The 10,296-nt window shown below is 56.4% G+C and overlaps 1 protein-coding gene across 1 annotated transcript; it reads left to right on the top strand.

The window, feature by feature from the left end:
- Positions 1-1,885: 1,885 nt before the first annotated feature.
- TBC1D10C (TBC1 domain family member 10C) lies at positions 1,886-7,564 on the top strand. Its single transcript, XM_003798322.3, has 9 exons — positions 1,886-2,177; positions 2,873-2,972; positions 3,215-3,322; positions 3,395-3,501; positions 3,700-3,814; positions 4,375-4,440; positions 4,571-4,760; positions 6,417-6,571; positions 6,845-7,564. Exons 1-9 carry the CDS (start codon positions 2,026-2,028, stop codon positions 7,190-7,192), a joined length of 1,341 nt encoding a protein of 446 aa, XP_003798370.1. The 5' UTR covers positions 1,886-2,025; the 3' UTR covers positions 7,193-7,564.
- The last annotated feature ends 2,732 nt before the right edge of the window (positions 7,565-10,296 follow it).

Raw genomic sequence — 10,296 nt, 5'->3', positions numbered from 1 at the left:
CGTCCTCCCTCCTTCCCCGCCCGCCGCCCCGCCTCCTCCGTCTCCCGGGCCCGTCCCCCCGCCCCTCCTCTTTCCCTGCGCTCTAGCGCCTCGGTTGGATGCGAAGCGCAGCGGCCGCGGTGGCCCAGAAGGCTGGGTATCCGGCTACCGGGCGGAGCTTAGCGCGTCGGGGCGGGGTTTGGGCGGGGCCAGTTGTCTGGTCCCGCCCTTTGAGAGTCAACCCATCCCGGTTTTATGGGACCGGAAGTACTGTGTGAGTTGTTTTTCTCTTGCAAGCGCTGAACAGTCTCCTTCCTATCCCTAGGTTGGGTGGGATGGTAGTGTGACTTTATCAAATTCCGTCTCCTCAAACACTATAAAATAAGTATTCGAAGTCGAATACTGAGGCTTAAAGATAGCAATGTCTGGTCAAAACCAGAGCCTCACATTCCCGGAGGACTCCTTCCTCCGTGTCTGTGAGGTGGCGGAATGCGTTTTGGTTCATTAAATTAATATTTTCTTATAAGTCCCATAATTACCTTTTTTTTTTTTTTTTGAAACAGAGTCTCACTATATTGCCCTTAGTAGAGTGCTGTAGCGTCACAGCTCACAGCAAACTCAAATTCTTGGGCTTAAGCGATTCTCTTGCCTCAGCCTCCCAACTAGCTGGGACTACAGGTGCCCACCACAACACCCGGCAATTTTTTTTGTTGCAGTTGTCATTGTTGTTTTAGCAGGCCCGGGCGGTTTGAACCCGCCAGCCTTAGTGTATGTGGCCGGCACCCAACCTACTGAGCTATGAGCGCTGCCCTGTAATTACCTTTTGAGTAACATAATAATATTGCATTGCATGCATGTTATAAGTGTGACTTTGTTTTTTTTTTTTTTTTTTGAGACAGAGCCTCAAGCCGTCCCCCTGGGTAGAGTGTGGTGGCATCACATCTCACAGCAATCTCCAACTCCTGGGCTCAAGCCAGTCTCCTGCCTCCACCTCCCAAGTAGCTGGGACCACAGGCGCCCGCCACAACGCCCGGCATCCCCGTCATTGTTGTTTGGCGGGCCTGAGCTGGATTCGAACCCACCACCTTAGGTGTATGTGGATGGCGCCTTAGCCACTTGAGCCACAGGCGCTGAGCCAAAAGTGTGACTTTGTAAAGAGCGAAGATTAAATAAACCATAATTCTTTTTTTTTTTTTTTTTTTGAAACAGAGTCTTACTTTGTCACCCCCAGTAGAGTGCTGTGGCCTTATAGCTCACAGCAATCTCAAACTCTTGGGCCCAAGTAATCCTCTTGCCTCAGCCTCCCAAGTAGCTGGGACTTCAGGAGCCCACCAAAACATCTGACTATTTTTAGAGATCAGGATCTCACTCTGTCTGGCTCAGGCTGGTCTCCAACCTGTGAGCTCAGGCAGTCTACCCATCTTGGCTTCTCAGAGTTCTGGTATTACAGTCATGAGCCACAGCGCCCTGCCTAAACCAAAATTCTTATAGAAACACTGAGTTGTACTCTTTAACATGCCAGTGCAACTCAAAGCTGAAGATGGCCTGGCCTCTCTACATCTGGCAGGCCATGGCACCATTACACCCAGCACAGGAGCTCAAATCACCGGACACCCAGCCCATGGGGAGGGTAGGAGGAGCCCATGGCTCAGGCGCACTGGTGCAGGCAGGAAGAGCCTCAGAGAGGAAGGGGTGAGCTTCCCCCCACCCCTTTGCTTGGGAGGGGCCCCCAGTGGGTTCTGATGCTGTGTGTAAGGAGGAAGTGAGAGGAGGAGGTGAGGTGCAGCAGGGAGGTGAGCTGGGTTGGTGGGGACAGGAGCTGGGCCTGGCCTTTCTGTCACTACAGGGCCTAACCCTCCATCCCAATAAAAGAGGAGACACAGAGGAGCAGATAAGATATCCTGAAGCCTGCCCATCCAACCACACAGCCAGGCCTGGGGCTGGGAACTGGCTGAATGGGAGCCCAGGCCCCAGCTGGCCAGGAGCAGCCCCTCTCATTGGTTTTCCCCACATTTCTTAGCCTGTGGCTTCCAAGGTGTGGGCACCATGGCCCGAGCCCTGGGGGAGGACCTCATGCAGACTTCTGAGCTACAGGATGACTCCAGCTCTTTGGGGTCTGACTCAGAGCTGAGTGGGCCTGGTCCATATCGCCAGGCTGACCGCTATGGCTTCATTGGGGGCAGCTCAACAGAGTCAGGGTAAGTGGGGCAGGGGTGTGGAGGGCAGGGTGCTGGGCCTGAGGTTGGGGTCAGAAAGCTGAACTGGAGTGAGGCTCAACTTTGGGGTTCTGGGAGGGTGTGGCAGTAGGGACTGAGCTGGGGACTCAGCCACTATCACCCTCCTCAGGTTCTGGGTAGCATTTTTAAGGTGGAAGGATCTGGGGGTATCCCTGTCTGTCTCTGACCCCAAACCTCCAAGGGCTTACATACACTCCTAGGGCTGGACATCCTTTCCCATTTTGTGTCCAGGAATCCCAGATCCAAACCATAGAACCCATATTTCCTTCTCTCTGCTCCTCAAAGTACAAACAGGAGTTTGCCCCAGGTCACACAGCAAAACCCAACTCCAACAAAGGGCTCCTGACGACCAGTCCAGGGTTCTGTCCAGTGAGCTTCACCTATGAACTGTCTGTGTCCCTGTCCTGGCAGATAGCTCTCCAACCCCTCCTCCAACACACATTCACCCTTCAGTCCTGCCCACATGGGAGCCACATCCTTTCCTGTCCCCATGCCAACCACTGGCACCTCTTGGGTCACAGGTCACTCCCTAGAGCTCCTGGGAGATCCCCAGGGCCAGGAAATGGGCTCACCTGGGTGCATGGAGGGTGGCAGGTATGGGCTCCAGGTAACTACTGGATACCCACTACCAGAATACGTATGCCATGTGCCACCAGGTCGGGCTACCCTGCTGCAGACCTGATCCGCCAACGAGAGATGAAGTGGGTAGAGATGACCTCACACTGGGAAAAAACTATGTCCCGGCGGTACAAGAAGGTGAGGGGGAGAGCAGCCCCACCCAACCTTTCTTGACTCATTCCCTTCTGCTGGGGCCTGAACTGTGGCAAAACATACACATCATATGTCCCAGCACCTCCTGCCTTTGCTCTCTGCAACTCAGAATGGCCCCTGCCCAATGCTAAATTGTGCTCAAGGCCTGCCACAGGGGCCTGCCACAGGCCTACTCAACAGGGCCAAGTGGGGCTTGCTTAATGGAGCCCCTCCCCCCACCCCCACAGGTAAAGATGCAGTGTCGGAAAGGCATCCCCTCAGCCCTGCGGGCCCGGTGCTGGCCTCTGTTGTGTGGGGCCCATGTGTGTCAGAAGAACAGCCCTGGCACCTACCAGGTGAGGGAATGGGCAGGAATCCCACCTCCCTTTCCCAGAGTCTTTCACCACACTGAGCCCTTACACCCACAGGAGCTGGCAGAGGCCCCTGGAGACCCACAGTGGATGGAGACCATTGGCAGGGACCTGCATCGTCAATTCCCTCTGCATGAAATGTTTGTGTCACCCCAGGGCCATGGGTACGAAGCCAGTGATGCCCAGTGACCCCCAGCCCCACAAGCCCGAGGCATTTGGGTGCAGTCTCTCTATGCTAGTGTCACAGCCTTGCATCTCGGGATCCACCAAGTCCCAGAAAGGCTGAGGCCTGGGTAGGGGCAACCAGAGGGTAGGGAAGGGCTGCCTGGAGGACTGGCCCCTAATGGGGTCTTCTGGCACAGGCAGCAAGGCCTCCTGCAGGTACTCAAAGCCTACACCCTGTACCGACCAGAACAAGGCTACTGCCAGGCACAGGGTCCTGTGGCTGCTGTGTTGCTCATGCACTTGCCCCCGGAGGTAAGTGATCAGGATCCTGCTCCTAGAAGCTGAGCCCCTGACTCCTGAATCCTAGAGCCCCAGTGATCCCAGCCCCAAGAAATCTGGCTTCAGGGACCTGGGATCTTTGACTCCCAAATCCAGTCCTAGTGACCCAGGGCCTCATGACTACCAACCTCAGTGACCTTAAAGCCTACTGATCTTGACTCCCAGAGCCTGAGACCTTGACCTTGACCATTACCCCAATGATTCAGGAATCTGGATGTTCATCCCCTTGACTCCATGACTCCTGATTCTGCAATGACCCCAGAAACTCAGGACTTGAACTTTGGGACCCTCAAAACTCTTGCCCAGAGAGCCCCAGCCCTGTGACCCTCAAATTCAACATCCTGATCCCTGTGACTTCTGGTCCTTTAAGCCCCATCAGCAGGCCCTGGGTTTTGGAAAGTGACCCTAGGCACTGAATAGGTTGAAGGGACACTGAGACCAGGCTCCTGGTGGTGCCCAGGCATGCCCTTCTGTCCTGCTTTCGCCTGGTGGTCCCCTTTGTGGGCATTACAGGCCTGTGCCCTGCCCCCCAGGAGGCCTTTTGGTGTCTGGTACAGATCTGTGAGTTCTACCTCCCTGGCTACTACGGACCTCACATGGTGAGCAGCTGGGATGGGGGCTGGAGGAAGGAGAGGAATGGACCTGTAATATGGGTGGGGGCTGGGGACTGGGATTCGAGGTGGAGGTGCCAAGTGGTACTGGCCCCTGGGCTTATGGACATGGCTACAGGAGGCTGTGCAGCTAGACGCTGAGGTGTTCATGGCCCTCCTGCGGCGGCTGCTCCCACGTGTGCACAAGCACCTACAGCAGGTGGGCGTCGGGCCCCTGCTTTACCTGCCTGAGTGGTTCCTGTGCCTCTTCGCCCGTTCCCTGCCCTTCCCCACGGTGCTGCGTGTCTGGGATGCCTTCCTCAGCGAAGGTGAGCAGGGACTGGGGTTGGGGCCTGGGGCACACATGGTGGGGCTGTGCTCTGCGATGCCACTGCTAGTACTGGCTCCTTGGGAGCTTTGGCCTTCTAGTTCAGGTGTGGTTCGTGTCTCGTGATGCAGCGCACCAAAGGGAGGATCAGCGATGCCTGGGGTGGGGCAGGGAGTCAGGGAGGCTTCCCTGGAGCTCCTGGGGTAAGAGCTGGGGTTGTAAAAACAAGGGAGGACTGAGCTCTGGGACTAGGCCAGGTTGGGCAGGTGGTAGGACTCCTCCAGAGCCCAAAGGGGCTTGGCACTGATGATAGGGAACACCCAAGTCAACAAGACCTTCCTTCTAGCACGGGTGTGGATGGGAGGCGACAGTAACCAAATTAACAAGATATTTCTAGATTGTCATAGTGTCATGAAGAAAATAACATGAGGCTCGGTGCCTATAGCTCAACCGGCTAGGGCGCCAGCCACGTACACCTAAGGTGGCGGGTTCGAATCCCCAGCCCGGACCCGCCAAACAACAATGACGGCTGCAACCAAAAAAAGGGGGATGCGTTGTGGCGGGCGCCTGTGGTCCCAGCTACTTGGGAGGCGGAGGCAGGAGACTCGCTTGAGCCCAGGAGTTGGAGGTTGCTGTGAGCTGTAATGCCACGGCACTCTACCCAGGGGGACAGCTTGAGGCTCTGTCTCAAAAAAAAAAAAAAAAAAAGAAAAAGAAAATAACATGAGGGATGTGACAGAGAGTGTGAGGGAAGTGGCAGGAGAGACCTGCTGGTTATTTATTTTTTGGGGGGCTGCCGTTTGTAAAGCTGCCTGGCTACTTTTGGAGGAGGCCTGGGGCCTTGCAGACAGGAGGGCTTGAGAAAGCAAAACTTGAGAGGGGGATACTGAGGGGCAGACCAAGAGCAGGATGGGAGTCGGGCTGACCCATGCTGGTTCCTGGGGCCCTGCCTGTGATGCCCAGAGGTCGCACCTGACAGAACCTGAGCACCTGCTGTGTGCCTGCTGGCTTCAGGTCCCCCCACAGGGGAGGTGCCCTAGCTGGCTTAGAGCTGGAGTCACAGGCATCCAAGTGGCCCTCCATGGGTCTTCTTCCCTCCGGTCTCATACCTTGAGGGCAGGGCTGGGTAGACCTAGGTGGAGTCTGATCAGCTCTACCTGAGGCCCTTGCTCCAGCTCCCTTTAATAACTACAAGGACATCAGTAGTAGTGATTGTCCCTTCACAAGTCTCAGCTGTCACTAGGCCTCGCTGGTCTCCTGGCTGTTCCTCTCAGCAGATCTGAGGCTGCCAGGAAGGGATTTTGAGGCTCCAGGACTGGCTCCAGGTCACACTGCGGGGAGTGTGTGCACACATAAGAACTGTGCTCTTGGCTTAGGACTGAGAAACTCTGCCTTGAATCTTTCTAGATTCAAAGTGTCACAGTTACAAGCTGAAAAGGTCTTAAGGAGCATGCCCCTAACCTTTCCTTGTGGAGACAAGGGAGCTGCGGCCCAGAGGAGACTGTGGCTGTGCCCCACAGAGTGCAATCCCACCTTCCAGCCTCAGGCTGGGGGAGGGAGCAGAGCTACAGGCAGTGGCAGGAGTATGGCTGAGGGCAGGTTCAGGTGTAGAACTGAGGGCAGGACTGGCCTCCCAGTGAGTGAGCCTCGCCTGCAGGTGTCAAGGTGCTGTTCCGTGTGGGGCTGACGCTGGTGCGCCTGGCACTGGGCACTGCAGAGCAGCGCAGGGCCTGCCCAGGGCTCCTGGAGACGCTTGGTGCCCTTCGAGCCATCCCCCCTGCTCAGCTGCAGGAGGAGGTCTTCATGTCTCAGGTGGGTCCCTCCTCTGCAATGTCCCACCCCTGCTACATAGCAGGAGAAACTGAGTCCCAGAGCTGGAAACCAAAGTGAGAACTGGGGCTCAGTTCCTGTCCTCTGAGCTGCAGAGAGCATGAAACTGCAGGCCTCAAGTGGCTTTCTGTGGCTCCCTCAGCAAGGCTGTCAGCCCCCCAGCTACTTCCTGGGGCTGCATACTGCCCGCCCATGGGGACTTCAAGGTTTCCTGCCCCGCCCTCCTGCAAACTCAGCACCAACTGTTCCCCGCAGGTGCACAGTGTGGCCCTGTCTGAGCAGGACCTGCAGCGGGAGATCAGGGCCCAGCTGGCTCAGCTGCCCGAGTCAGCACCGGGGCCACCTCCTCGGCCACAGGCCCGCCTTTCTGGGGCACAAGCCATCTTTGAGGCCCAGCAGCTGGCTGGGGCGCGAGAAAGTGCCAAGCCCGAGGTGCCCCGGATTGTGGTGCAGCCCCCAGAGGAGCCCAGACCCCCACGTCGCAAACCCCAGACTCGTGGCAAGACTTTCCATGGGCTCCTGACTCGGACCCGAGGCCCTCCCCTTGAAGGCCCGCCCAGGTCCCATCGAGGCTCTGCCTCCTTCCTGGACACCCGCTTCTGAGGCTTCTACTCTGAGGGTACCATGGATTCAGCATTCCCCCAATCTTGATCAGGTGAATGGCTGATGCCAGCCCTGAAAATGGGCACTGCACTTTACTGCTGAGGTCTGGGGACTCAGCCCCCTTCCCAGCAAGTCCAGGCAGTGGGGGAGAGGAATCCCCCAATGTTACAGACTGTGTCAAGCACAAAGATGAAGGAAGGTCACAAAGTAGAGCTTGTGGGGACCCAAGCCAGACACCTGCCCGTGGAGCCTTCCTGGTGCCAGGACCCTTGCAGACATCAAAGCCAGCACTGAAGGACTGGGATGGAGAGACGGCTGGGTGGGCTGCCGGCCTCCAAAGAGCTTCTGGAATAAAGTCTGACTGAGTAGATACCTGGAGTGAGTGGACCAAATGCCCTCCACCGCCATCCTGGATATATCTCCGACCCACCCCCTCCCAGTCCTGGTCCCACCCTAGGGACACACCCAGGCTGTCCTCTAGCTGCTGGGGACGGTGTTTAGTGTTTACTTGACACAGGAGCCCAGTGCACACTGCCTGCCCAACCTTTGGGGCAGGTGAGGCTCTACACCTATGGGAGGGGGGCTCCCTAGTGGATGCTGGGCCCAGTCACTCTCACTACCCTGCCCCCAGACTGCTTCAGGAGTCCCCAGGGTGGGGGACTCTAATCCAAGGCCCTCCCCTCTCCCCACGGTCCTGATCACATCTGTCAAAGGGAGCCAGGCAACAACAAAGGCCTAGTGTCCCCAAGACAAAGGAGAAAGGTCCTGCTGGCCCTTGCCTCCCCTAATCCCTGGACACACCCCCTTGGGACCGCCACCATAGGAACCTCCTCCCACACTCACTAATTGCCCTCGTGGGTGCCTGGGACATGAGCCATCACCAGGGCAACAGGGCTGGTTCCGATGCAGGCTGTGTCCCTGCAGTGCCCCTCTCCAGGGGCCCCGCTCCTCCCTTCCCAGCAGCTCTGCATCCCTGAGGGAGAGGACCATGGCAGGGAGTTCTGACAGCAGCCTCTGGGGGCCCCGCCTCAGGGGTGTACCATGAGGTTGGGTGTTCAATCTGCATGTCCCAGTGACTGTGCTGGACATTGCCATGGCCACCTGTCAGAGCCTGGATTTGGAATGTTCTAGTGACAGGGCCATATAGGTTGCAGAAATGTACTTACTCTACGAATGTTCATGTGGCACCTATTGTGTGCCTGGTCAGGCCCTGGGTCCAGGGCAGACCTGTCCCATCCCAAGGAGATAGATCACCGGTAGGAGGGAATCATGGGATCCATCTCTCCCTTTAGGTCCCTGGTGGGGGGAAATTGAGGCTCAAGAAGGGAGGGAACTTGGCAAAGCTCACTGTCCATGGCAGACCAAGGCTCACCACTGCCCCCACCAACAGCCCATGAACTGGATCCCCCTCAGCCTGCCTTCCTGGGGGTACTCTCTCCTGCTTCCACCAATCCTGCACCAGCCCCTCTGAGTGTGGGGCAGTGGGTGGGCTCCTGTGGGTTAAAGAAAGCTTCTAGAGTCTTCTCCTGCCAATGCCCTTACTGACAGCCCCATTAGATTGATGGTGGCTCAGTGAGGCCAAGTACCTGCCTGAGAACATAGAGGCAGGGCTCTGTGCCTTCTAGACAAGGCCTTGGCTTAGAGGAGGAGTCTGATGGCCTTGTGGCAGGTAGGGTGGCCAGGGCACTTGTTCTGGGGTGCCCTTGGAAGCTTCTCGCCCTGCACAGTTGAGCTCTTCTCCTGAGAGAATAGATGAGAAAGAATGCAGCAGCTTTAGCCCTGGCCCTAAAATCTGTCCTCACGCTGAGACAAGGTGGGGCACAGTGTCAGTGGTTCACCCTGCATACAGACTCCAGCAAGGGCCCTCCAGTGAACAGGGGCTGGATGACTGCCTTTCCTACTCAGGGAAGTATATTTTTGACAGCTCTTCTGCAGGTTCTGTTATCAACGGTCTACATAGGAGTCTAAACTAACAGGCCAGTCCAAAAGATGACAAGTCCCCTCCACAAATTTTCATGCATACATTCTTACAGGTCCTCTGCTGCTGGGCTGTGCCAGCCCCCACAGCATCTTTGGACAGTTGGAAAAGATACCCCTCTTCAAAGTACAGGGTGTGGCAGAAAGGGGAGTGAACTTTCACCAGGTGCCTTTGTGCAGTGAGCCACCCACAAAACCATGCTCAGTGGACCCAGAAGCTTCCTACAAACCTGCCTGGAAAGGGACTTAAAAAGAGATGTAATACATGCACATGTGCTTGGTGTGTGGGACTGAGGCAGGGCTAGCACCAGAAATGTCTGTCGGCCGGCATGACAGTGAGGGGTGCAGAGAGGACCCGAGCATGCAAGGCATGGCAGAGTGTGTGGTTTCCCACCTGGGGTCAGGGAGCACGCATAGTCTCCAGTGCAGCTGGTGTCCAGCCAGGGTGGACCGGGAGTAGGCACAGACCCAGCACATTGCTCTCTGTGCAGATATATAAGCATTCCGGCTGAGAGAGGACCCAGCTCTGACTCTCACCACCTGTGTGATCTTGGGCAAGTCACACCACATCTCTAAGCCTCACTTTCCTCGTGTAAAAGGCAAAGAATTGTAACTGCTGATCTCCTAGAGTTTGAATGCTGAGACACTGCACATACAGCTTCCTGCATGGTGCCTGGGACAAGGTGAGAGACATGCGTACACTTGATTCATTCCTGGAGTCCCAGTAACCAAGCAATCCAAGGTGAGTGGATTGCTTGATACTAGGAGTTCAAGAACTGCCTGAGAAACATGGCAAAACCCTAGCTCAAGAAGAAAAAGCAAGAAACACACTTGCTGATACAACTAGTGAGTACTCACTTATTGTCCGGCACCCCTGCCCACCAAGCCTGGACAAGTGTTCACTGTAGTTCCTGTTTAAAGATGAGAAAAGGTGAGGCTGGGAGCAGTGGTTCATGCCTGTAATCCCAGCACTTGGGAGGCCAAGGTGGGTGAATTTCTAGAGCTCACAGGTTCCAGACTGCCTGAGCCAGAGTGAGACCCCATCTCTAAAAAACAGCCAGGTGGGCTCGGCGCCTATAGCTCAACCGGCTAAGGCGCCAGCCACGTACACCTAAGGTGGCGGGTTC

This window comes from Otolemur garnettii, unplaced genomic scaffold (assembly GCF_000181295.1).
Source record: "Otolemur garnettii isolate 467f Iridium unplaced genomic scaffold, OtoGar3 scaffold00134, whole genome shotgun sequence".
Classification (NCBI taxonomy): domain Eukaryota; kingdom Metazoa; phylum Chordata; class Mammalia; order Primates; family Galagidae; genus Otolemur; species Otolemur garnettii.
This window is presented reverse-complemented; position numbering and strand designations above follow the sequence as displayed.

What these genes read in the sequence shown, in the direction of transcription:
- TBC1D10C (XM_003798322.3), top strand. Translation starts at nt 2,026, where the DNA reads ATGGCCCGAGCCCTGGGGGAGGACCTCATGCAGACTTCTGAGCTACAG. An exon ending in TGTCCCGGCGGTACAAGAAG is followed by an intron (nt 2,973 to 3,214) that starts GTGAGGGGGAGA and finishes CCACCCCCACAG; the next exon opens with GTAAAGATGCAGTGTCGGAA. An exon ending in GCTACTACGGACCTCACATG is followed by an intron (nt 4,441 to 4,570) that starts GTGAGCAGCTGG and finishes ACATGGCTACAG; the next exon opens with GAGGCTGTGCAGCTAGACGC.